The sequence below is a fragment of the Gadus macrocephalus genome, chromosome 12 (genome assembly GCF_031168955.1).
Source record: "Gadus macrocephalus chromosome 12, ASM3116895v1".
Taxonomy (NCBI): domain Eukaryota; kingdom Metazoa; phylum Chordata; class Actinopteri; order Gadiformes; family Gadidae; genus Gadus; species Gadus macrocephalus.
In genome coordinates this window covers 16965112-16989547 of record NC_082393.1, presented here as the reverse complement: position 1 = coordinate 16989547, position 24436 = coordinate 16965112, and the positions used below count along the sequence as shown (strand labels likewise).

Genomic DNA, 24436 nt, shown 5'->3' with positions numbered 1-24436 from the left:
ACTTCTCGGCAGCGATTAGACATAGATGGGGTTAGGTCTATTGATCAGCTAGGAGTCGCTCAGCACGTGTTTAGAATACATCTTCAATCTCTCTTTGCTTCAGAGTATCAGTTTACCATACCGAAAATACTTTATACTAAATAAAGTCTCTTTAAAGCTATTCCTTTGGATTCGATTACTTTCCTTGAAGAACTCTGCAGGCGATATAGTGGACTCGGTTAATTTAGCTCACGTTACCTTTGTCGAAGATAGAGCTCAGTGCAACTGTTACTTCCAAATCGCCTCTCACCAGGGTGGTGGTGGGAATTTGTGACAACTGAGCTTAGCGGGCGGCGAAGTGAACGCGGCAACCGGAAATATTTTTATTTTTTCATGAAATAGGCTATGCTTTTGTGAAATTATATAGGCTATATAGAGAACGAAAAAAAACATTATTAACCGGTTTTGGGGATTTCAGAATAACGTTTCTGTTCCGGAACAGTTGAAGACCATTTGGTTTTCGTTTCCGTTTCCGTTCCTCGTAAAATTCCGTTCGTTTTCGGTTTTCGTTTTCGTTCCTTGAACCGGTTCGGAGCCCTGGCGAGAACCCAACACGGAACAATCACAACACACAAGAGACACTTACAATCCCGGGTTACACTTTCTTTTATTCTTTTATTTCCTACTTGGGCCCAAGGTTATGTCGTTTATGTGATTTATGTGATTAATAAAGTTAAAAGGTTAAGTTTGTTTTGTACTGTTTAAAGAAACAACTTTTGAATAATAAGTCATCAAACTAAACTGTCTGCTATCTTGCTCCAATAGTCAAACCTAGTAATCTGGCTCAGAATATTGTTGTATAAAGAATTCTTAATCTGCTAATCCGATAAAGTGTTACAGAAGTCTTCTGGGGAGAGCTCCAGACAGGTGCTTTCCGAGTTAATAGACGGATTAACCTGGTGAGTTAACTTCTCTGGTTAGGGGAGCGTACCTATGTTCCCCGGGTCCTATGTTCCCCGCTTTGTATGTGACCGGGGAACATAGGACCCTGTGAGCAAATCTTTTTTTCGTAGGATGGTAGGGACAAGTACCGCCTTTTTTGCCTCTGAATCGGCTTTGATTGGTTAGAATGGCTCTCCTCCGATTGGTTAGGGTTAGGTTTAAGGTTAACCCTGACCCTATTCCTTTGCACCCAGGGAACATAGGATGACCCCCTAGTTAGCTAATTAGCACTTGGTTAGCCGCTTAGCTGTTTCAACTGGACTGATTCAACTGCTTCCACCTCCATCGCTGTTCCTGGAGTACAAAGGTTTTCCTTCAAGTTTTTCTTTTGGTTGTTGGGCCCAAGACTAGTCCCATGCAGGATACATTTTTGGTTCATTTGAATTAATTCAAATAAATAAATACATAACTTTTATTCTGTCCCTTCGTGGTCACGTGTTTGTTGTGTGGTTGGAGGTCTCATTAATCTAACGGTGTATTAAGCTACAATCAATCTCCTTACCAATCAAAATTGAACCTAGAATCTTAAGTAACCTGATATAGACTTTAGGCATAGATACCCCACCTCTAGGAGTCACCAGAAGGTTACACTCACATGAAATAATCAACAACCGCCTGCTGGTCTGCTCTGGCCCCTGCCAAACCTTGGTTGCCCCTGGTCCCATATCGCCCTCGGCTTTGTTAAGGGTCTTCCGACTTCTCAGGGCTACACCTATAGTAGAACATTTTTCTAAAGCAGTTCATTTTGTGCTGTGGGAGCCACTGTGAGCTTGTCTTCTAGTTATCATCAACAGACCAATGGGTAGGCGAACCCTCCCGGGGGAGGGTTTGGCTTTCCTCATTGGTTCTACCCGTTTCCAAGTGTCTCACCCACGTTATATGGGTTATTTTTTGATTGACTGTCATAAACCCCAAAGTGGTCAGATTGAAGTTGCCTTCCCATATGAAGGTTCATCCCACCTTCCATGTTTCTCAGCTAAACCCTCTTTCCACTAGCCCTCTGTCCTCCCCGGTTGCAGCTCCTCCACCAGCCCGCATTATCGATGACCCGGCCTACAATGCTCGGCAGCTGCTGGACGTGCACCGACAGGGTTGGGGTTACCAATGCTTGCTGGATTGGGAGGGTTATGGCCCTGAGGAGCGTAGCTGGGTGCCCCACAGCAACATCTTGGATGCGTCCTTGGTCCAACATTTCCATGAGGAGCACCCGGAAAGACCTGGTGAGTCACCTGGAAGTGCTTTTAGAGGGGAGGGTACTTTTATGGAGGACTGAAACGGACAGTGTTGAAAACCTTGATCTTAGATTGATAAATCTTTGCAATACATAGTTTTCACGTGACGTCACACCCTTGTGGGAACGCCCACTTGGAGGGCAAAAGACACTATTTCAACTGCCGGTCCGCTGCCCGCCAGCTACTTTTCTTTGCTAGCTTTGGCTTAACTTTTACCAAAATGCCAGATAGTTGTTGTGCAATTGGCTGCACAAATCGACGAGGAGACAAGCCTGGGTTGTGCTTTTACAGAATCCCGTCTGAGAAAGAAAACCCAGAGAGGAGGAAGTTGTGGATATGTGCCTTGAGACGTGCCTCCGTCCCTGGGGAAAACAAACAATGGCAACCATCCAAGTACACACGTCTTTGTAGCGAACATTTCATCAAAGGTAAGGTTAAGCTCGTTAGTCAACACAGTATTTTAATTATTGTACTGTCAGTCATTATATATTTACGTATTCGTTCTGACATGGTTCGCACCCAACTCCAGCGGCCTTGCTGATCATTTTCAGTCTGAAAAGATAACAGTCAGATGTAGGAAGGGGAGAGGGTTTTACCAATTTGCATGCAGTGTAAATTTTCCGAAAATTCAGATTATATTATTCGTTTACGTCATTTTATTTCATGAATAAATTATTATGGTAACGTTAGTTATATGAATGAAGTACTGTAACAAACACGTAGCTTAGATGTCTAAAGTCTAAACAGCTAGCTCAGGATAACGTTACTTATTTCTCTTTTTTTCTCTTACAGCCAGGAGAAATATAATTTAGCAAAATCCATTACAGTATCATGAAACTGTTTGAGAACATAATGACTAAAACATGGAATACAATTTGACTTAAATTAAAACTGTTCCACTACCTACTTTAAACATTTACAAAAACAAAATTGGACTAACTAAATACAATTTTCAGTAAGTGACCCAGACTAAAACGTCTGAAGGAATGATATGACAATGTTCTTGATGTTACTAATAACTTGTTGGCATATGTGGGACATAAACCCTCTTGTGTCATTATAGGTGCCAAATATGACGACCCTTTGTCCCCTGACTGGGTTCCATCCATCTTCTCACACATTCCAGCCACCAAGAAGAGGAAAAGGGAGAAAGACATGGAACGGTATGAGCAGCACAGCAGAATGAAGAACAAGAGGGTGGAGGAGAAAAAGAAGAAAGATGCAGTGGATGTCCTCCTTGACCTGTCATCAGTACCAGATGCTGGACCTGCGCCACCTGCTGTGGATGAACAACAGTGTGACAACAAGCCATGCAAGGAAAAGATTGCAAGATTACAAAGGGAGTGTAATGACCTCAGAGAGGAAAACCGTAAACTGAAAGAAATTATTAAATCAGGAACATTTGATGAACTGGCTTTTGAAAAAGATGATGAAAAAGTGAAGGCAATGACTGGAATCCCCTCATATTCAAAGTTACAAGTAGTTTTAACATTTGTGTTTTCATTTCTGCAGACTGGTACAAACCTCTCTCCCTTCCAACAAATTCTGTTAACTCTTATGAGGCTGAAAATGAACCTTCCCCTGTCATTGCTTGGTTGTATGTTTAAGATCTCAATTCCCACTGCCAGCAGAACATTTAGAAGCACCATTGAAGTGCTGAATGCAAGACTTGCTCCAGCACTTTTGTTTTGGCCAAATCGAGAGGAGCTTCAGTTGTCAATGCCTATGATATTTAGACAGGTTTTTCGTAAATGTGCTTATATTATTGACTGCTTTGAAATTTTTATTGAAAGGCCTAGAAACCTAAGAGCACGAGCACAGACATACTCAAAATACAAACATCACCATACCATGAAATATCTAATTGGCATTACACCACAAGGAACAGTTTCTTTTATATCAAAAGGATGGGGTGGGAGAACATCAGACAAACACTTGACTGAAAGAAGTGGATTTTTGGATCACCTCAACCCAGGTGATGTCATACTAGCTGATAGAGGGTTTGATGTGGCAGACTCAGTTGGTCTGTACAATGCTGAGCTTAAGATCCCAGCTTTCACTAGAGGCAAAAAGCAGTTGGGTCCAGTGGAATTAGAGTCCACACGAGGACTTGCATCAGTTAGGATACATGTGGAAAGAGTTATCGGTGAGGCAAGGAATCGGTACACCATACTTCAAAGTACAATTGGGATTCAAATGTGTGAAGCTGAGCATCCTGAAGGTCTTACACCTCTAGATAAAATAGTCCATGTGTGCTGTGCACTGACAAATTTGGCTCCTTCAATTATTCCTTTGGGTTGAACATGAGAAGAAACTTTAATAACAGTGAAGTCACTGTTATTTCCATCAATGAAATAAGGACAGTGACAAAAATGAATTCATACTTTTAATATTTTAGTTTTATTACCTTTTTACAAAAAAAATCTATAAATTATTGGTCCCAATGTAATAAATTATTTGTTTTTGTAAAGTGATTGAAAAATCCTTGAAATGTAACATTACAAAAGAGTGGCAACCCTGTAAATAACTATACATCTATATACAAAACTACTGTGTGTGTGTGTATGTATATATGTAACTAACTATATACATCTATATACAAAACTACTGTGTGTATGTATATATGTAACTATACATCTATATACAAAACTTTACTGTGTGTATGTAAATATGTAACTACACATCTATATACAAAACTACTGTGCGTATGTATATATGTAACTATATACATCTATATACAAAACTGTACTGTGTGTATGTATATATGTAATTATATACATCTATATACAAAACTGTACTATATATCTGTCTATATACATCTATCTAAATATTTTCTATACACACCCGTGTTGAATAAAACACTTACACTTTGTTCAGATTGTTCTGTTTTTTGTTATCCCTCTTCTCTTTAGCTATTTCACGTATACAGTCACTGCATTTCCAACTTGATATTTTTAAATGTGTGGTGTCAAACTTTAAGCAACTTCTATGAATGAGTTGTCTTTTACAGATTCCTGACTTACACTCAAGTCTGTCTTCATTGTGCAGTACAGGGACCCCACAGTAACAGCCCTTGCCTTCAGATGTTTTTTTGTCATGTGATGTTAGAATAGGAGCTGTGAACACCTTTGCTACAAGCTCTGGGATGACACATTTCTTCACAAATTTGCTAACCTTTTCACACATGGACTCAAAAAAGTCAGTATCGGGCAGAATCCTCTCAATGTGCATTTCCCCATTCCCTCCTTTCCCCGGTCCCCAGACAGCAAAGTCACAGTAGCTTGCTTGTGTCAGATGAATTTGTGTCTGCACCTGATAGAAGTACTGATGGTCCCTCTTTAAGAAAAGTTTACCGCCAACCTCTTTGAGACAGAACGTGCTGTCCTGTTTACTTTTCTCCCCCAATGTGCTATTATCAAGACTGCTGGGTGCCTTTACTTCCAACACACCCATTTCATGGCAGTCACATGTTAATATGCCGTCTGGGGATGCCCCTAACCATGGATATTGAGGGTTGATGACCAGGCCTCCCTTCCTGACAGTGAGGTTGGTGTGGTGGCTCTCCATTGTTTTGGTGTACTCCTCAACTGCCGTTCCCTCGTGTTCAGTGCCCCATCTAAAAACAGAAAAATGTACACAATGTCATTCTAAATGATGTGTTATTTATCTTGATCATTTGTGTTTTACCAGCAAGGTGATAAGGTAAGTAAATGTTAAGGTAAGTAAATGTTAATCACAAAAGTGCTGGTGAGGGAAAGCACGACAATTGGCAGAAAAGTTTTTAATACAGCCGTAGTCTTTCACAACATTGTGGGCTTATAAAAAAACATTTTAAATCTACATGCAGACCACACAAGTTGCATGAAGATTTAATGTGTTGTGTTTTTTTATAAGCCTACAATGTTGTGAAAGATGACTATGGCTGTATTAAAAACTTTACTGCCACTTGTCGTGCTTTCCCTCACCAGCTCTTTTGGGGTTGCTTTTGCCCTATTTGAAAATCCTGATTTCCACTTTTTTTGTGTGTTGCTTTTATCCAGTGTTAAGGGGATATGAATACCTGAGAGAGTGTGGTGTGTTGTTGTTTGGGTCCTTGTAGGCCACTGGATAGCACAGTTTCTTCAGCAGGGAAACAGCTGGTTTGTCTGGGTCCGTGTGGCAGGCTGCTCGGATGTTTGACGCAGTCACCCTTCCTGCCTTCTGGTCAAACCACATGGCACATTTTGCCTGTGGTCTTGTCTCATTTTCTATGACACGGCACTTGAAAAAGGTAGCACGGTAGAGTAGCAAGTTAGTGATATGTGACATCTAAACAGTGATGTATTAACTTTTATTGACAAAAAATATTTAAAAAAAAAGTGACATATTTACTGCCTGAGACATTCCTGACATCCATATCTTCAATCACATTTACTGACTGATGTAAAATTGTACCTGTTCTTCTGTTATGCTTAACCCTGTGAACACTTCCTCACTCTTTGCCTGCAGTTCTTGGTGTGACAGTGACCTGTGCTGGGGCTTGTACATCTGGCTTAAGGGTGCTGGGATGTTCAGTTGCACTGCTCGAGGTATATACCTCTTTGCATGGCCAGGGATAACAGACAAAATTGAACTTTTGACCGGTTGCTTTTCAGTGCTTTCTGATGAATGTAGCATACTGTAGAGTGCTGTGCATTCATCTTGGGTTGGAGGTGGAATCTTGACCGGGGGGAGGTCATCACAACCATCAGCAGATCTCTTTCTCTGGGCCTTTGTGAAACCTATCTGGCTCCCTTCTGCATACCCTACTGTCTTTATGGCTGCCATACTAGGCTCGTTCCAGCTACAGGCCTTATCAGTGCATGCAGTGCCACTCAGTTTGTTCACAGCTGCTAACAAAGCGTAGAGTATGGCACCTACATGTGAACACACTTCCCCTAAACCGGCCATATATGGCGACACATTAGTGCCATAATTCACTAATGTGATAAAAGATGCATTCGGGCGTATTATATTATTCCACACGCGTAGATATTAACTGCGAGCGCGCAAATGATCTCTGCGCGCGCAAAACAGCCTCGCGCGCGCGCAAAACCTCTCGCGAAAGATGTTTTTACGCTCTCGCTCGAATTAAATGTTGGCACTATGGGGGAGGGAACCAAGGCAGGGCGGGCTTTCCTATGATTGGCCGTTTCTGAAGCGCGATATTTGATTGACAGCCCTCCTCAGCCCTCCTCTCATTCAATTCTGAATTGTACAGTAAATGGCTGAAACGATACGTATTGTAACTCTAGATTCTATGAGTATAGGCGCAGACTTTTAAGTGTCGGCCTCATGTCCTTTAAATAGCTGAAGAAAAGCTGTTTATTGGGAGCAGAACGTCCGCCGGCGCCCGACTATATCTGCGAAATGCGGACGTCGTTGAGGCACGCCGCACGCGGACGTAATTGAGGCCCACGCTGTTGGTGGTCGGGGATAACAAATTGTTCAGTGCTACGGCTCACGCCTAGGGATAACCCAATAGCGATAGACTTAAAAGGCTGCGCCTATACTCATAGAATCTAGAGTTACAATAAGTAACAATCGTTTCAGCCATTTACTGTACAATTCAGAATTGAATGAGAGGAGGGCTGAGGAGGGCTGTCAATCAAATATCGCGCTTCAGAAACGGTCAATCATAGGAAAGCCCGCCCTGCCTTGGTTCCCTCCCCCATAGTGCCAAAATTAAATTCGAGCGAGAGCGTAAAAACATCTTTCGCGAGAGGTTTTGCGCGCGCTGAGGTAATTTGCGCGCGCGACTGTTTTGCGCGCGCTGAGGTAATTTGCGCGCGCGAGAGGCTGTTTTGCACGCGCAGAGATCATTTGCGCGCTCGCAGTTAATATCTACACGTGTGGAATAATATAATACGCCCGAATGCATCTTTTATCACATTAGTGAATTATGGCACTAATGTGTCGCCATAGCCATACATGTGCAGTGGCCAAATCGCACCAATCCCTCTTTCTCCACAGCAACCCAAGCTGTCAACTGGGAGTCATTTAACCTGTTGGAATGGTTTACCTGACATTTGGGAGGGAGAACGTTTTGATTATATTTATGTTATAAGGGACTGTGTCAACCTAACCAAAATATTCATGCATTGTCACTACTGCCCTAGAATGCTGACTGAAAAAGTGAACTGATACTAACAACCCAGATCAAAGTTAGATAACGCTAATTAACACTCACCTTCGCTTTGACAATGAAACATTTCTTGTCCTTCACATCCCAAACGGCAGCATTATTGACCCATCCAGATTGAAAATACATATAACTGTCCGTACTTTTGTATGCTCTCATCCTGGCGGCTGTGTAAGGGGAGGGATTCTCCACAAGATAAATGTAAACATCTCCGAATTGGAGGTCTGGCAGGGACTTGGCTGTTTTTAACGGCTGAAATACGGCGGCGGGTGCAGTGTATGGGTCGCAAGTGCCCAAAACTTGCAGTTTAAACATATACCTGTTATTTTGTTCTTTGGATAGATGATTTAAATATTCGTGGCTTGAAACCGTTTGGAAATTGACAGGTTTGCGTTGTTGTTCTCCAGCGTTTCCAGTGTTAGCCGTCATCTTGGAACCGTTTTTTTGCCCTCCAGGGGGCAGCGTCAGTCACGTGACTGAAAACTATGAATTATAAGCGTGAATCAATTCAGTTGTTCTCCTTGGGGTTGGAAGACAACTTGGGGTCCCCTTATATGCACAGTGTGTTTAGGAGATTACAGAAATAAGCTATGGATATTTGATGATCCATTAAAGCTATAAACAATGATAATTCTAAAGGTCTCATAGACTTTACTGTATAGGGTATACGAACTGATTGATTTATGATTCAAAGTGTTGTTGTGATCACTTTCACCGGGACATTGATGTTATCACAAGATGTTAAATGGGTATAAACGGTATAAAAAGTTAGAGAGGGCCCACAAAACATTTGCAGCACTAGACATGGTTTTATAGCCAATAAAAGGTTGGAAAACACTTTTCCCCTCCGTCTTCCTTGGCTGTGTTTCAGGAATATCTCCGTAAAGAGGGACTCATTGTGAAAACGCATTGAGCTGTAGAAACGCTGTAGAACATATTCAAGGCCTCTGTGTGGCGCTGGTTCTCAACCAAAAAAAGAAGACAAGATGGAGCATGCGCATCAAGCCTGCGCACTGTATACAAACATACAGTTGAGGAGGAGAATTCAAATAAACAAAAAAAAAACACAATTTGACGGAACTCTAATTCTGCGTTCAAGGGACACTTTTCAGCTAATAATTTACCACTCAAGACTCTTAGTTAAGAGTTAAGACTCACAACTTGTTAGCGTTCCAGGCAAGTCACGACAACAACCCTTTTTGCGGCTCTGTGGGCTATACTACGAAACTCAATTAACGGGTTAGCAAGGTATGTTGCGCTCAAAGCCAGGGTATGCTGTGACACGAAAGTGGCTCTGTTTGAGCATCGCTGCATCACCATGGTGACTTATGCTGCCAACCTAACCTGGCCCACGTGCAGCAGTGGCATTAAAGCACTGCCTACTGACCAATAAATTATTTTTAAGTACGATCTGTTGCACGTGCAAAAATGCCAATAATATGGACGTTCATACCATCAAACATGTGGTATGAACCAACCAATTTATTAGATTTGATAGATTTTTGTGTGAGTGACGTCAAAAGCTGTCACTGGGAGTACATCGATTTGCTACGAGTCACGGGTAGTGAGTTACGGGTTTGACTGCCCTTCCAGGGCACATTCATGGGTAGAAGTTTACGGGTTGCCTGGAACGCACCAAAACGTTGCCCAGCAGGTAGGGGGGAGATGACGTCATCGTTTGCGTATCAGGCGTCCACACGAATCCTAATGCGAAAACGCATAGGGACGTTTTTATCTTACCACCCTGGGACCTGGTTGTTTGGACGGTCGTCCCAACAAAAAAAAATAAAAAATGTGTGGACGGTCCCTTAATTAATGTATTATGCATAACATGAGTTTGATAAAAGATGAAGGGAACAACTTACATCATCAAATGTTGGCAATTACAGGCACGTAGTTAGGATGTTTCCCATGCCTCCTTCTGCATTAGAGTCCCATGCCACCATGTTACCTGTATTGCCCGCCTGTTTAGGAAGCATCCCGAGACACTGCTATTGTTTCTGGGGACACATGTGTTTACAAGAGATGGGACCAGGGAGAGAGAGAGGGAGGGTTGACAGGTTGATAGATACATACACTATAATAACATATGTATGGTGCTATGAATGCTTCAGCAAAAATGGCCATCGCTATCGGCAAGTAATCTGTCAAATTCTCTTTCTGGAATGCCTGATATTGTCTGATATTCCAATCAAACTACCAGGACATATTGTCACATTGATATTGACACACAATCCGTTAAACGTTTTAATGTTGCAATAATTGTTTTATAATTACAGTACAAAATATACCCACCTTGGCAGGCGCGTTTACATTTGTTTGTATCAAAAGGTTTGGTTTGATATTGTCATGTGGTTGGCCAAACATTTTATTAAGAAACAAAAATGTGAAGAATTGAGGAATGAAACTGAGAGCTGAGATTACAAAAATGTTGTGTAGCTTTAGCAGGCAAAATGGATATGAACTAATAACAGCTAATCTGTATTTTCTGCAATGTGTCTTGGTGCAGAAGCACTATATGCCTTTCTGCAAAGAGAGCAAACCTAGCAATTTCATGGACAGTGGTGGTGAGAGAGATAGGATGAAACCAAAGCTCTTATCCCCAAGAGCTAACAGCAGATTAAAGAGGCAAATAGCTTGAACTCTGCATAATTGAATTCCACGCTGAAATGGACTAACGAATTTATGCTTGAATCCCCAAGTATTGGCAATGAGGTTGCCAATCTGATCTGCCTGCCATTTATTTGTTTTTTTTGCGTGGATCGCAAACTACAAATTATCAACACAACAAGATGATAAAAACTTGCAGACGATCCGAAGAATCATAGTAGGCTACAAACAATCGAAAACTTGCAATCTATGTGCACTTTCTATCTCAAGTACACACACACATGCACGCATTAATGCACGCCCAAATAAATTAACATAACCCATGCAGCAGGCCTCTGGTCTCCATTCTATCTCATAAGATGAAATGAAAGAGTACTTCTAGAGGTGGTTTCAAAAGAGGCACAGATAAATGGGTTATGGAAAGAGCATGGAAGTCAGAAAGAGAGAGAGGCGAGGAGAGAGAAAAACACCAATACACAACGAAGGATTACACTAACAAGCTCCAAGTACTCCATCAAAACCACAAGGTCTACTGACACAAATAAACAAATGTGCACAAGCAGAAACACACTCACACACACACACACACACACACACACACACACACATTTAAATACAGACTAAATGATTGCACTCAGCATCAATATAGATTCAAAAAAGGAGCCACCAAAGACTGCATGCCATCCGCAAACTCAAAGGACTCTATGTTGCCCCCCATCTCCTCCTTCTGTTATATCAAAGTATTGTCCAACCCATTCTGCTCTACTGTTCCACCTGCTTCTTTAACATGCTTACTGTCAAAAACCGGGCCAAACTTATACGTGTCACAAATATAGCTGCCAAATTAATTGGTCTCCCCACACCCACACTCTCAGAACTCAATATAAAGGCCATCTCACGCATTGCATCCGTAATAGCACAGGACAACACACACCCTCTCAACTGGCACTTCACTGTCATGCCCTCTGCACGCAGGTATAGGTCCCTGTTGTGCAGGAGGGCCCGCTACGGCAAAAGCCTGGTGCCTGCAGCCATAACAGCACTTAATAAAAGGCCAAGATAAATCACCCCCAGTCCTACTCTGTGTAGATGTTTTATGCAGATCTGTGTAGATGTTTATTTGTCTCTGTTTATTGTCTGTCGGTGTGCGGCCCACATATGCAATGTACTGTGAAGTGAAGAAAAATTTCCCCTTGGGGACAATAAAATCTAAAGTCTAAAGTCTAAAGTCTGACATGGAATGGGGCAAAAGGTTAACCTGGTCACCGTGGCAACTTGAGCAATATGCTCTTTGCCTTCTTACCCCCTTACTTAAGATTCTACCCCCCCCCCCCCCCCCCCCCCCCCCCCAACCCTTAATTAGAAAACTATTGTAAACTGCATCTACAAATAGCAAAATCCATTCCATTCAACTAAGTGGCTAAGCTTTAACAGCATGTTAACCGTTATTAATTTCTATTCCGTTTGACATCATAATTCAGTATGAAGTTTCTTTCATCTGAGGCCTTTTCAGAGACTAGGGGGGTTTGCATCCACATAAACCAATCAAAAAGCAGAAACGGAATATGCAAGTGATGATTCTCATCGTAGTATTATTATTATTATTTTTCAAACCAATTTTCCAAAAGAAATAGAGCTTCAAGACAGAATCCAAATGTTCCGATGTTCCGGACTCACCGTAAGTACCTCACAGGAATTCCATCATTATATTTTGGCTTATTGGCTCGGGGAAAATTCAGAACAAGCTGAGTAAGTCTCGAGCAACCAACACCCGAATCTTAATCACAGAACATGTTTTAAAAGTGGCCAGGTAATCTGGGGATGGAAGCTAGCAAGCGAACCAAGCTTGGCAAGCAAAATAAATGGCAAATCAAAAGTGAAACAATTGTCAGTGTTGGTGTATAGCTTGTACCCTCTGAAGAGAGGCTCCCTGGTTCAGGCAAAGTAAATGCACTACTCAAAAGTTGTTGGATGGATTTTTAAAATAGGGTTTATGCTAGAAATACTTAGGTTCTTCTTCTCCTGAGCGGGTGTGTTACAGATGTCAGTGAATATTATTCAATATAAATTCAATAGTTCAGTGTAGATATTCTTGATTCCTAAGTAATCGATTTAATCAATATGCCTGGATTTGAATCGAAATATGAAAGGCCAGAAAGTCTGCACTTGAATTGCTAGCTGGGAATATAACAGAGACGGGTCCAGACATATGGAGAGCGCCATCTGTTAGAACTAAAATATTAAGGATGTGCACAAATTGCATGTGCATGATGGAAAACAAGCAGGTCACATGCTGGCGGGACACAGATCAGAATAAATGTTAGGAAGGGAACAAACCAGCTCCAGAGGAAAAAGAAGTGTTATCTGTTGCTGTCAAATTTCATCATCCATCCAGCAGTGACCATGATCATGTGTCGTTATCATGATTCAGATTCAGATTAGTTCATTGATCCCGATGGGAGATGTTGTTCAGGCATAGGGGAGTTAAAGATGAACAGATTAAGTGCCTTCTTGCTGCTTCACTATCGCTTGAGACACATTTCTCCATACGGTAATTGCATAGATGCTTGGTGCGGATATCATCTAAGTGCAAAGCAGCAAAATGCAAACCCATTGGCACGTTTTAGATGCAAGCATTGTACGACATCCGACAGACATAATGAAATGAAGTGGTACATATTTAGAGGAGTTTACAAGCACATTACGTGAAATACCATCTATGGAATAACAACACAGCTGTGCAAACACACTCACACACACACACGAATACACATACAAAAACAAAGTTGCATTCAGAACAGATTTATTTTCTCTCAGACTCTTTGAGTCAGAAGAAGCAAAATCCAAGTGGGCTGTATCCATGGTTATTGGACAGGATGGTAAAATCCCTCTTGGTAAATCCCCAGGTTAGAATAGAGCACTCAGCTGAATTCCATGTGAGCCCTATGAACTGGTCTTCTGAGGTAACACCCAAGAGACGCTGAAAAGGACACCCTTCAACTGGAGACCAGTGAGGAAAAACAAAGACAGGCTTTTCTACCTTCTTCCCTATTGGTGTCTGCTGCTCTCTTCCCCATGCTCTTTCTCTCACTCCCCTTCACACCACATGCGTTGCATGTCAAAGCTGTCTTTTCATCTCTCTTAGTTTCCAACAAGCTGGGCAATTCTGCCTCTGTGCTCCTCTAGTCTCCTCCCATCTCCATCCCTCTCTCTGTCTCTCTATGCTGAGCCCAGTATAGGCTGCAGCGAGGGCTTACGTCTAATCCTAGCCTTAAGACACTTCCTGTGGAAGTGCCCCTCTGAACCTCACTCGGACTCTTACACTTTGATGGCTGCACTTTCATTTGAATTTTTTACAAAGATATACACTTTCAAAACCATGTTTTAATATATTCTGACAGCGAGAAAAATCATCGGTACCTTTGAATTCTTCAATCAATATCTATGTGTTAGAAAGATCCAGTGTAACAACCGACTATCCAGGTACATGTAGGGGTGGAACCAAAAGTCACAAAGCTTTTCCTTGCTGGAGCAGTCGGCACAAAGACATGACAGACAAGAGTACACATCGCAATCTTCTTTATCTACCGCAAAACATGTTTGATTGTACAGCTCCTCAAATAAAATAGCTAGTTCAATCCACAGAACCAGCAGGGATCAGGAAAACCAGGAGGTTATGTGAATGTTTCAGCTTTAAGCTGTTGTTTTAAGAACAGAATTATAATACCCCATTCGTTGGTATGTAAATCTCAGTCAGACTGCGAAGTATGTAATACGGGCATATGGGCATTACCTACCCCAGTACATGCAATCCGCTTTTGGATAATTGCATCCCAGGTGTCCTTATCTCTGCATCAGAGCTTAATCTATGCATGCACAGAACCACACAAACAATTGTTAACACAAATACACATCCTCTAAGAATGCATATATATATATATATATATATATATATATATATATATACTGTATGTATGTGTGTGTATAGATATATATACACCTTGCACACACTGTAAAAAAAAACAACATATTTTTTACAGGGAATCGCTGGCAGCTGTGGTTACCAGAGAATTCCTGTAAAAAATACAGCAGCACAGTAGATATCTTAACCAACGAAATATGTAAATTGATTTACAGTGAAATAAATCACGGCTGAATCACATTAATTTTGCATTACAGTGTTGTATATAAAAAGACTATTTCCTGTATTTTTTACATGCAATAATTGCTTATGCATTAATAAATGGTCAATTTAACAGGGAAATATCATACAAAAAACAAATTTAAACTGGTAGAACAGCAGTAAAACTTTGTATTTTAAATGGTGCTGTTCTGTATATTATACATAAATTCTATTTATAATATGCTGTATTTTTATGTTTTAATAATCAAGTTATAATGTAAAATTTACTTATACACCTGTACAATTATTACTAATACTCCTACTGCAAAACATGCAAAATTACATTTTGAGAAAAGACAAGAGAGGAAAATATCCCTTTTGGGAAATTTATTTACCAGCCATCGGCAATAAACAATTGGATGATTTTTTTTTCCAACATATACAAAATGGAAACAAGCAGGTGTCAGATAAAAATTACATAGTGCACCTGTACATATTGCAAGACTTTAAAACAGAAATGACATATTTTGCCTTAATAACAATAATAAAAATTGTGGATTTAACAAAGCGAAACCTAACAGTACCTCTTCTCAAACAAACAGAGTCCACATTTAGGCTTAAATCCCTCTAAAACGTGGCCTAATGTGCCGAAAATTATCAGTGCTTTATGGCACTGGAAGTGTCCCGACTAACACACTGGGACTGGGACTGTGTGTGTGTGTGTGTGTGTGTGTGTGTGTGTGTGTGTGTGTGTGTGTGTGTGTGTGTGTGTGTGTGTGTGTGTGTGTGTGTGTGTGTGTGTGTGTGTGTGTGTGTATATTAACTTGAGATAGCTACATAATATATTTATGTTTCGGAATCGTCCCCATACAATATGCACCCTGCTGTATAGGATGTCACCACGTCCGTGCCCGTGGGACATAGAACACATCGGGGGAAAACCACCTGTAAGGAAACAAACCTAAACAAGCCATCTAGAAACACAGCAGTAAGACAGTTCTTCCCCGTAAAAAACAACAACCTGGAACATAACTACAAAGCAATAACATAATGAAAAAAGCATGTGGCGGACCCTCTACCAGGAAAAGTTACATTGTGCCTTAATTACCATAATACACATTTTGGATTAACAAAGCGAAAACTAAAAGTACCTCTTCTCAAACAAACAGTCAGAGTCCACATAGAGTCCATATTTAGGCTTGACGCCACTCGTGATCGGAGAGATCCTGTATCAGGGTGAGGACTCGAGGGTTCAGGTTGAGACGACGCTTGCTGTTTTTACTCTCTACTTTGGTTCCTTTTTCTGGGTTTATCGAGAAGAAACACCTGTAAAAAAAAAAGCATATTAAGCATTTTAATTGATCATTTAAAAAAAGAAGTACAAGAAGAACCAAGACCAAGACTCAGGCCACACCTATAGAGTAGGAAAAAATATCGAGAACATTTGGCACAATATTGACAGAGTATCAGAACGGCAGCTAAAGCAAACCTATGGGGGGGTCAAAGACGAGACGCTCATTTTTTTGTGAACATGAGGATGAAATACATTTAAAAGTGTTACAATTTGAGAAAAATCTATCAAATCATTTTCAAACATCATTTTCTTCAAGACCAAGTTCTGGTTTCATCCAATTTTGTGAGAATATTAAGACAATAATGGTAAAATTGTCAACATGGTGTAACCATAAAAACTTAGTACCAAGTTATAAAACTTGCTGATAAAATGTGAAATTCCCTTCAAAATGACCTTGAATATACTTTGGCATAATCTTACACAAGTACTTTCTAATACTAAATAATAGTAGTGAAACATCATTGTTTAGAATATTTTAATTAATAAGGGGAATCATGTCTGCAAGGTCAACCTCTTGAAATGTCAAGTGGTGTAACCGCATTTTAGGGGCCATTTTGTAAATATTGTGCCAGAAGATCATGTGACAGGATATGATGTCACAGAGAAGGACCCCTGAAGACACTGACTGCTACAAGTCAAGGTTAGTAACTCTCTCTGAAATTTTACATAATTAAGCTTTTTTAAGCCATGGCCAGGCTTGTTAAGGTTACATGTCAAATGGTATGACCTCGGTAAAAAAAATATTAAACGATTTTTATCAAAGTTATTATATTTAATGTAAAACATGTGTTTAAATGTTCACACCAAGGTTAAGTGTTGACCTAGGTGTCCTTAACAATGCCTGCAAATTTTGGTTTTAAACTGAAATGTCAAATGGTGTAACCGGTTACACCATTTGACATCCTCCTAAAAAGGAAGATGTCAAATGGTGTAACCGGTTACACCATTTGACATTTCAATTAAAAAACAAAATTAGAGGGCCAATTTGATAAATTTAGGGCCAAAAGCTGTATATGTGATGCTGATTATACATTTTTTTTATAGTTTAAATAGTGACTCCTACTGTTCAATATAAACAGCAGGTTAAAATGTGTTTTTTTTTCTCCATGAATTTATCGATAGATTAATTTGTTTGTTTATTTGTATTTGTTTAATTATTCATTTGGTTAATTATTTATGTATATATCTAAATATGTATTTATTAATCCATTCATTCATTTGAATTCACATTTCTATAATACTGTACATTGTAGCCTATGTAAGCCTATGTAATGCAAACAATAAGCTTTCTATCCTCTTGTCCCTTAACAGATGGCTCTTTCAAGTAAAGAAAAGGTGGCTCGCCACAGAGCACGACTCAATGCAGACCCTGCTGCAAGGGCCACTTTCCTGGCCAAAAGAAAGGAAAGGTAGTACACACATGCGTAAATACACACACACACGTTTCATGTGAAGGACTGCCAGTGTAAAGTCAGTGATGTAGATGTTCTGAAGGCTAGTGGAAATGAGAAGTGTGAGGTGGTAATGAAGGATACGTTTTAGTTCTCGACATAAAAGGCTAATTGGTTTTTTTTCTGCTGTACTCTTAGCTATCAAAGGAGGAAAAGAGAGGGAAAAATTACGAACACCCCAGTAGCGGCACTGCCAAAGCAAAAACAGAGGAAGTTGAGGGAAAAGTGGAGGCAGTCGCAGGGACAGTACAGGAACGCACACAGGGTACTTGCCGATGTGCTGAACCTGACTCCTCCATCACTAAATTCGTCAGCGGATGATGGCCCTCCTCAGCCCATAGGAAACCTTGACCATGACTATGTACAGCCAGAGAGACCACAGGCCTCATCGACTCCGTTAAGGCCAGCACAGACAAGTGTCAGCAAACAACACAGCGCAGCAATGAAGGAGAAGCAGAGGCTGAGTTCTGAGCTCCGTAGAGTAAAGAAGGAGCTTACGGTAGCGAAAACAAAGGCAGAAAAGCTGCAAAGAAAACTGGAAAGACAAAAGAAAGAAAGAAAAGAGCAGAAAGTCAGTGAGAAGAACAAACAGAGGGACAAAAAGAAAGTCTCTGAGAAGAGAAAGGAGCACGAGGTCAGATATCTGTGTAGGGATGAGAGTAGCCGCATGTTGCCTGGCAAAAAAGATACTGTCACAAAGAACAAAACCAAAAAGCAAAGGAGAGTGCTGCTTCACTCCTTGAAAGATTTACATAGCAGCTACTCTGAAACCGCATTGAGGCACCACAAAGTATCATATAGACAGTTCCTTAGATACTGCCCATTTTACGTGACTCCTCCCAAAGAGTCAGACCGAAACACGTGCGCATGCTATGACCACCAAAATTTTAAACTAATAGTGGACAAATTACTGCAGAAAGGAATCATACTGACAAACAGTGTATCTGAACTGCTGGCGCTCATTGCCTGTGATACTTCCAGGATGCAATGTATGTATCGCATGTGTGCGAAATGTTGCTATGATGAAGTGGAGTTTGAGGGTCCACTGGATGACCAAGTTCTGACATGGGAGCAGTGGGAACGCGTAGTGACGAGAGAGGAGGGGAAAACTTTTACCAAGTTTAAGTTAGCCATGAAGAGTGGTAAGACCGAAGACCTTCTTGCTCTTTTGAACAAGCAGCTGAGCACCATGACGAGGCATCAGTTCAACTGGCTCCATCAAGCTAGATCAATGAGGGAGTTGAAAGAAACTCTGCGCCCAGATGAACTGTGTGTTCACATAGATTTCTCAGAGAATTACAGCTGCAAGTTAAATACCGAAGTCCAGGCTTTTCACTTTGCTGGCAGCCGCAAGCAGGCTACCCTGCACACCTGCGTAGTATACACAGCCAATGGAACCCACACCTATGCCACCATCTCTGACTGTCTCCGCCATGATGAGCGTGCGGTGTGGGCCCATTTGGAGCCAGTGTTGAGGGATGCCATTGCTAGGAGTGAAATACCACCTTCCTCCCTCCATGTCTTCAGCGATGGACCTGTTACCCAATATAGGAACAGGAAGAATTTTTACCTCCTCAGCACTGTGCCCTTTCTGAGCGGATTCCAGAAGATCAGCTGGAATTTTAGTGAAAAGGCACATGGGAAAGGCGCCCCTGATGGAGTTGGTGGGGCTGTAAAGCGCCTTGCAGATACAGCGGTGCAGAGAGGGAAAAGCTTAGTCTCCTGAGGACTTTTACCAATTTCTAAAAGACCAGACATCAAGTGTCACATACTTTTGGATTTCTGAGGATGCCATTGAAAGGTATGATGACAAAGTCCCAGCAGATGTCCCTGCTGTGAAGGGTACGATGAAACTACACCAGGTGACCTGCGAGAAGCCAGCCTCAATCCGCTACAGGGACATTTCCTGTTTCTGTGCGAGGCCTGCTATTTGCAGGTGCTATAATCCATCAGCGGTAGATTTCAGTGATCTCCCCTCAACATCAGTTGGCCTTGAAGATCAAAGAGGGAAGTTTGCTCTGGTCAAATATGAGGGTAAACCGTTTGTAGGACAGATTCTTCAGGTGGTGGGTGATGAGGTTCAGGTTTCATGCATGAAACAGCTAAATGGCAAAAATGTTTTCACCTGGCCTGACCCACCTGATGACCTCTTCTACTACCAGTCTGATGTGCTCCACATGTGTGCTGAACCAGAGCCTGTGAACTGCCGCCATTCAAAGCTCACAGTAGATGACTGGAAACAATTCCAGTCTCACAGCCATAAGCTATGATATTTTTCCCACAATAATTTTCTTGTCAGGATAGGGATGTTTGTGTTCACAACCTATTTGTGACACTGTTAATGTATATGAATTGTTGTAAAATGAAATGTTTACACTCACATTCTCACACACACACAAAAACGTGCAGAAATCTCTTCATTGCTTGTGGTCTACACACACACACACACACACACACACACACACAGTTTGTTCATTGCCCGCTGTTCATTCATCACTGTTCACTGTTCATTCATCACTGTTTGTTCATTGTTTTGGTAAATTAATATAATATGAAAAATAATATGAGAACATATTAAAACATTAATTAATTTTACCTTGATGACTATTTGTTTTTTTCTGTGTCTGTTACTTATTCTTTGGCTGTATAAGCAATATGGTCATTTGGGGTAACCGATTTATGTCAAGTGGGGTAACCACTATTTTTCACAAAAATCTCATATTGTACAAAAAAGTTAATATGGATGAGACTTCAGCATTCTACTACACTATAACAATGTGTTTTTAAACCATTTTTACCCAACTGGTCAAGGAATAGGCAGAAAACATTAATGTTTACAACATACTGTCCTGCTCAGTACAACAAAAAGTCCATATAATCTAAATCTAAAAATAATTATAATAAAAACTATTTCATGTGATATTTAAAAATGTATTACTTGTTTTCATGAGTACACTTACATAGAATTTAGGAGGGTGAAATATTGAATATTTGTCATTTATTTATGGTTACACCATTTGACAATATAAAGGGCCATTAGTTCTGTATTTGGTTAAAAATTTTAAAAATGTCATGTCAAATACTATGAAACCAACAGAAATGCAAAATATACATTCTAACGGTCCTTGGGCATGTTGTTTTAATAGGTTTGAAACATATTTTTGAAATGGTCATCATGCCAAACCTTATTTGTCACTGACCCGGGGGCAAGCAAACCAAAAGTAAAACTTAATGGAGCTTGGCCCAATAGGTTTGCTTTAGCTGTCGTTCTGATACTCGGTAAATATTGAGCCAAATGTTCACGTTATTTTTCCTACTGCAGCACTTGTAGCCTCAAATCAACAGGGCTATTGATTACAAATGGCCAGCATTCTCCTTTAAGACGGGAACCTCTGAGCCAGACTCCAGGTCCCACAGTCTCAGGTCTGAGAAATTAGTAAGCCATGATTACTCACCTTTGAAGGAACTCCAGAGTTGAAGCCAGCTCAGATGGATAATGGATGTTGAAAATGTAGTAGCTCCCGAACATGAGGCACAATGCAGAAATGAAGGAGGAGATGTTTGTGTTGACAAGGTTCCGATCCAGACTCAGCATGTACCTTGTTGAGGAATAGCAGGACTGTCCTATGAACAAATTATTTAACAGGTTTTATTAACAAGCACTGCACTCACATGACAACATTTATAATTTATAAACAGTGTAATTAAAAAAAAGAGATGAAACAGACTTACCACAGACAATGACAGTGGGTGTCAGAGGCACTTGTTCCAGTTGGACCTCTTCTGCCAGACATGTATCTTCTACATGGAAGAACATGGACTCCTCCTTCTCATCAAAGTAGCTGAGCAGAAGCAGGAGCATCTCTTTCACGTCATCTGAACAGCCACTCTGCTGTCCCCGCATTCTCTGAAGCCTTGCATAAGTCTGAAGAAACTTGCTCTTGCTGACACAAACTGTGGCCATGTAGTCGAGAAGCCTTTTTCCCTTCAAATCCAAATTTTTTGTGAATGACTCTTTGAGGTTAATCCCAGTCAGTTCCTTGAAGTGGACTGACATGCCGAGTTCATCAAAGCAAAACGGCCACTCCTCTCTAAAGGTACGGCCACACCAAACGCGTTACCCGCGTACCGCGCGTATAAAATCGGCAATTTTTCCATAGGGAAGCATTGGTTTACGAGTGTATGAGGTGCGTACACGCGTATCATGCGTACCAAGCAACATTTTACTCGCGTTAGGGGCGTATGAGGCGCGTACATATACGCGCGTACATATACGCGCGTACATATACGCGCGTACATATACGCGCGTACGCGAGGAGTTCAAAAAATTTAACTTTTTACGTTCATATGCGTGATACTTAGCCGCAATAGCCAATCAGCGTGGAGCTTGACCCGACGTCACTGGCAGAGAGTAGTGACCCTTGCACAGAAGCATACGGCCGACATCTTTCTTTATTCTGGGTGGAAATAGTAACATAGTTACGCCATTAAATGCGTTTATGGAAACATTTTTAGCGAGAAATGTGCATTTTACTTTCATAATGTTCACTCGGTGAATGTGAAGGATGTTTGGTTTGATAGTTATGACGAAGAGTGAACGCTCCGTTCACTTGCATGGACAGAGTCTCTGGTTGCTAAGCAACCTCAACGTCTTGGCGGACTATTTCTCTGCCGATCAACACTACGAATGCTGGAAACACACCATGTGAAGTTATTTAACCCGATTGTTATTTATATCCGAGATTATTTAATCTAACCCGATTCAAGCTCTATCATGCACCCAGACACGGCGGCGTTTGGGTTTCCTTCCTCGGACTCCTAAATCCAGCGCAGCCACAGGCGCGTAGCTGCGTATGTAGGACCATTTTTGACACAAAATGGTCAAGCAACATTTTAGCTACGTTACGCGCGTACATGGTACGCGGGATACGCTTTGTGTGTCCGCACCTTAAGGCTTTTGATACTTTTTCCCAGGTTGACATGTTGTCGCTGTGTGTAAAAAGTGGACTTCATTCAACATTTGACCTCCTCTGGATTGGCATCAGAGTGTTGGAACATCACCTTTTGAAAAGATGGTCACAAATTTTAGTGACTGCTTCATCTGATAGACTCATATCATTTTTTAATAAAGAACTTACTTTATTTATTGTGTAGGCTTGACCTAAGTCATGCACATTTTGCATTTCCTCTACAATAGTCTGCAGGGGTTTTTCTAGAAAAAAAAAGTAGCAGGGAGCAGACCCCTGCGCAAAGCCGAGGGAGCAACACGACCGAGGCGGGGGATGGTGTGGAAGGGGGGTCTCCCCCTTCCACGGCGCGAAGCCTTTGAAAAAATAATGATTAAATCTTAGAGAGAAATTCTAGCTCTTGTGGTCATCCTGAAAAACTAAAATACTATCAACTTTTGGTAGACTTGTACAACTTTACCCTGTAAATAAACACGACAAATTTCAAAAATATTGGCTAAACTTTTATTAAGTAGGACAAATCACAACAGCAGCCGTCTGTTCCTGAGACTGCCCCAACGGCTCACTGCCTTGTCAAAATCAAATTGATCAATTGCAGGCCCCTCAATACTGATCCTGAGGAGGTGGTTCAGGGTAGCGTTAGTCATGGTAGACCTTAGCCTTGTCTTCACCCTTTTGAGGGTGGAGAAGGCCCTTTCACAGTCAGCCGTGTGAACCGGAATGACCACCATTCTGGCGTAGAGGGAGGCTATGTTAGGGTACTGGCATGCAAGTGTTGGATTGGCAGACAGCACCTGGCACATGTCTTTTGGTGTCTTCTGACGGTAACTGCCCAGGTGCTGTCTGAAGGAGATCCACTCATCCCGCAGTTCTTCCCGGTCAATGGGGGAGTGGCCATCAGAATAGAAGGTGGACAGCTGGTTCATCTCCTCCCATCCATAGTCTCCAGTCATGGAGTTTGGTAGGCAGCCAGGGTCAAGCACCCCAAATGCTGCCAGGAGTTCAGTTTGGGGGAACCGCTCCTCCATGTTCTCCACAAGGTTATCTATGAATTGTCTCTGAACACTTGCAAACTCCTGCCGCTGCTGGTCAAACACTTGGATCTCTAGACCATCCAACCGTCCCCCTGGGCTCAGGTCCACATCCAGGTTAGCCAGCCGTCCACCTTCAATTGGCTGATCCCTGGCCAGCCGTATCACTTGCTTCTTGGTCTCTACTGCCCTGTGGATTTCTGTCAGATCAAGCTGTTTTTGCTGAAAACACTTGCTGAGGGCTGACAAGTGAGGAAGGACGTCACACAGCAGGTAGAGGGTTGCTATGGCCTTGTAGGTGCGTAGCCAGCTCCAGAGAGCTCTGGCCATTACAACACCCTTACCCATCTCCTGATTGAGATGTACCAAAACGCTACGCAGTGACCTATAAAGGGCTTTTGTTGCAGCATCATGGGACAGCCACCTCACATCCTTTGGTTGCTTCAGCTTCAACTCCATCTCCTGTAGGATGTTCTGTAGGAATATATACAATAAACATTGTAATGATGAACAACTGCTTTGAAAAA

General features: G+C 41.5%; 2 protein-coding genes across 2 annotated transcripts; one reads left to right on the top strand and one right to left on the bottom strand.

Annotated features, from left to right (window-relative positions):
- The first annotated feature begins 1779 nt into the window (after window positions 1-1779).
- On the top strand, window positions 1780-23251 carry LOC132468541 (uncharacterized). The gene is made up of 4 exons (XM_060066272.1): window positions 1780-1783; window positions 2001-2201; window positions 3277-4343; window positions 23116-23251. Exons 1-4 carry the CDS (start codon window positions 1780-1782, stop codon window positions 23125-23127), a joined length of 1284 nt encoding a protein of 427 aa, XP_059922255.1. The 3' UTR covers window positions 23128-23251.
- LOC132468483 (uncharacterized) lies at window positions 4657-6527 on the bottom strand. The gene is made up of 2 exons (XM_060066206.1): window positions 6274-6527; window positions 4657-5829 (listed from the first exon to the last, which is right to left on the bottom strand). The coding sequence occupies exons 1-2, from the start codon at window positions 6519-6521 to the stop codon at window positions 5076-5078; spliced, it is 1002 nt and encodes a 333-aa protein (XP_059922189.1). The 5' UTR covers window positions 6522-6527; the 3' UTR covers window positions 4657-5075.
- Window positions 23252-24436: the final 1185 nt, after the last annotated feature.

What these genes read in the sequence shown, in the direction of transcription:
- LOC132468483 (XM_060066206.1), bottom strand. Translation starts at nt 6,521, where the DNA reads ATGTCACATATCACTAACTTGCTACTCTACCGTGCTACCTTTTTCAAG. An exon ending in AACACACCACACTCTCTCAG is followed by an intron (nt 5,830 to 6,273) that starts GTATTCATATCC and finishes TTCTGTTTTTAG; the next exon opens with ATGGGGCACTGAACACGAGG.
- LOC132468541 (XM_060066272.1), top strand. An exon ending in GGAGCACCCGGAAAGACCTG is followed by an intron (nt 2,202 to 3,276) that starts GTGAGTCACCTG and finishes GTGTCATTATAG; the next exon opens with GTGCCAAATATGACGACCCT.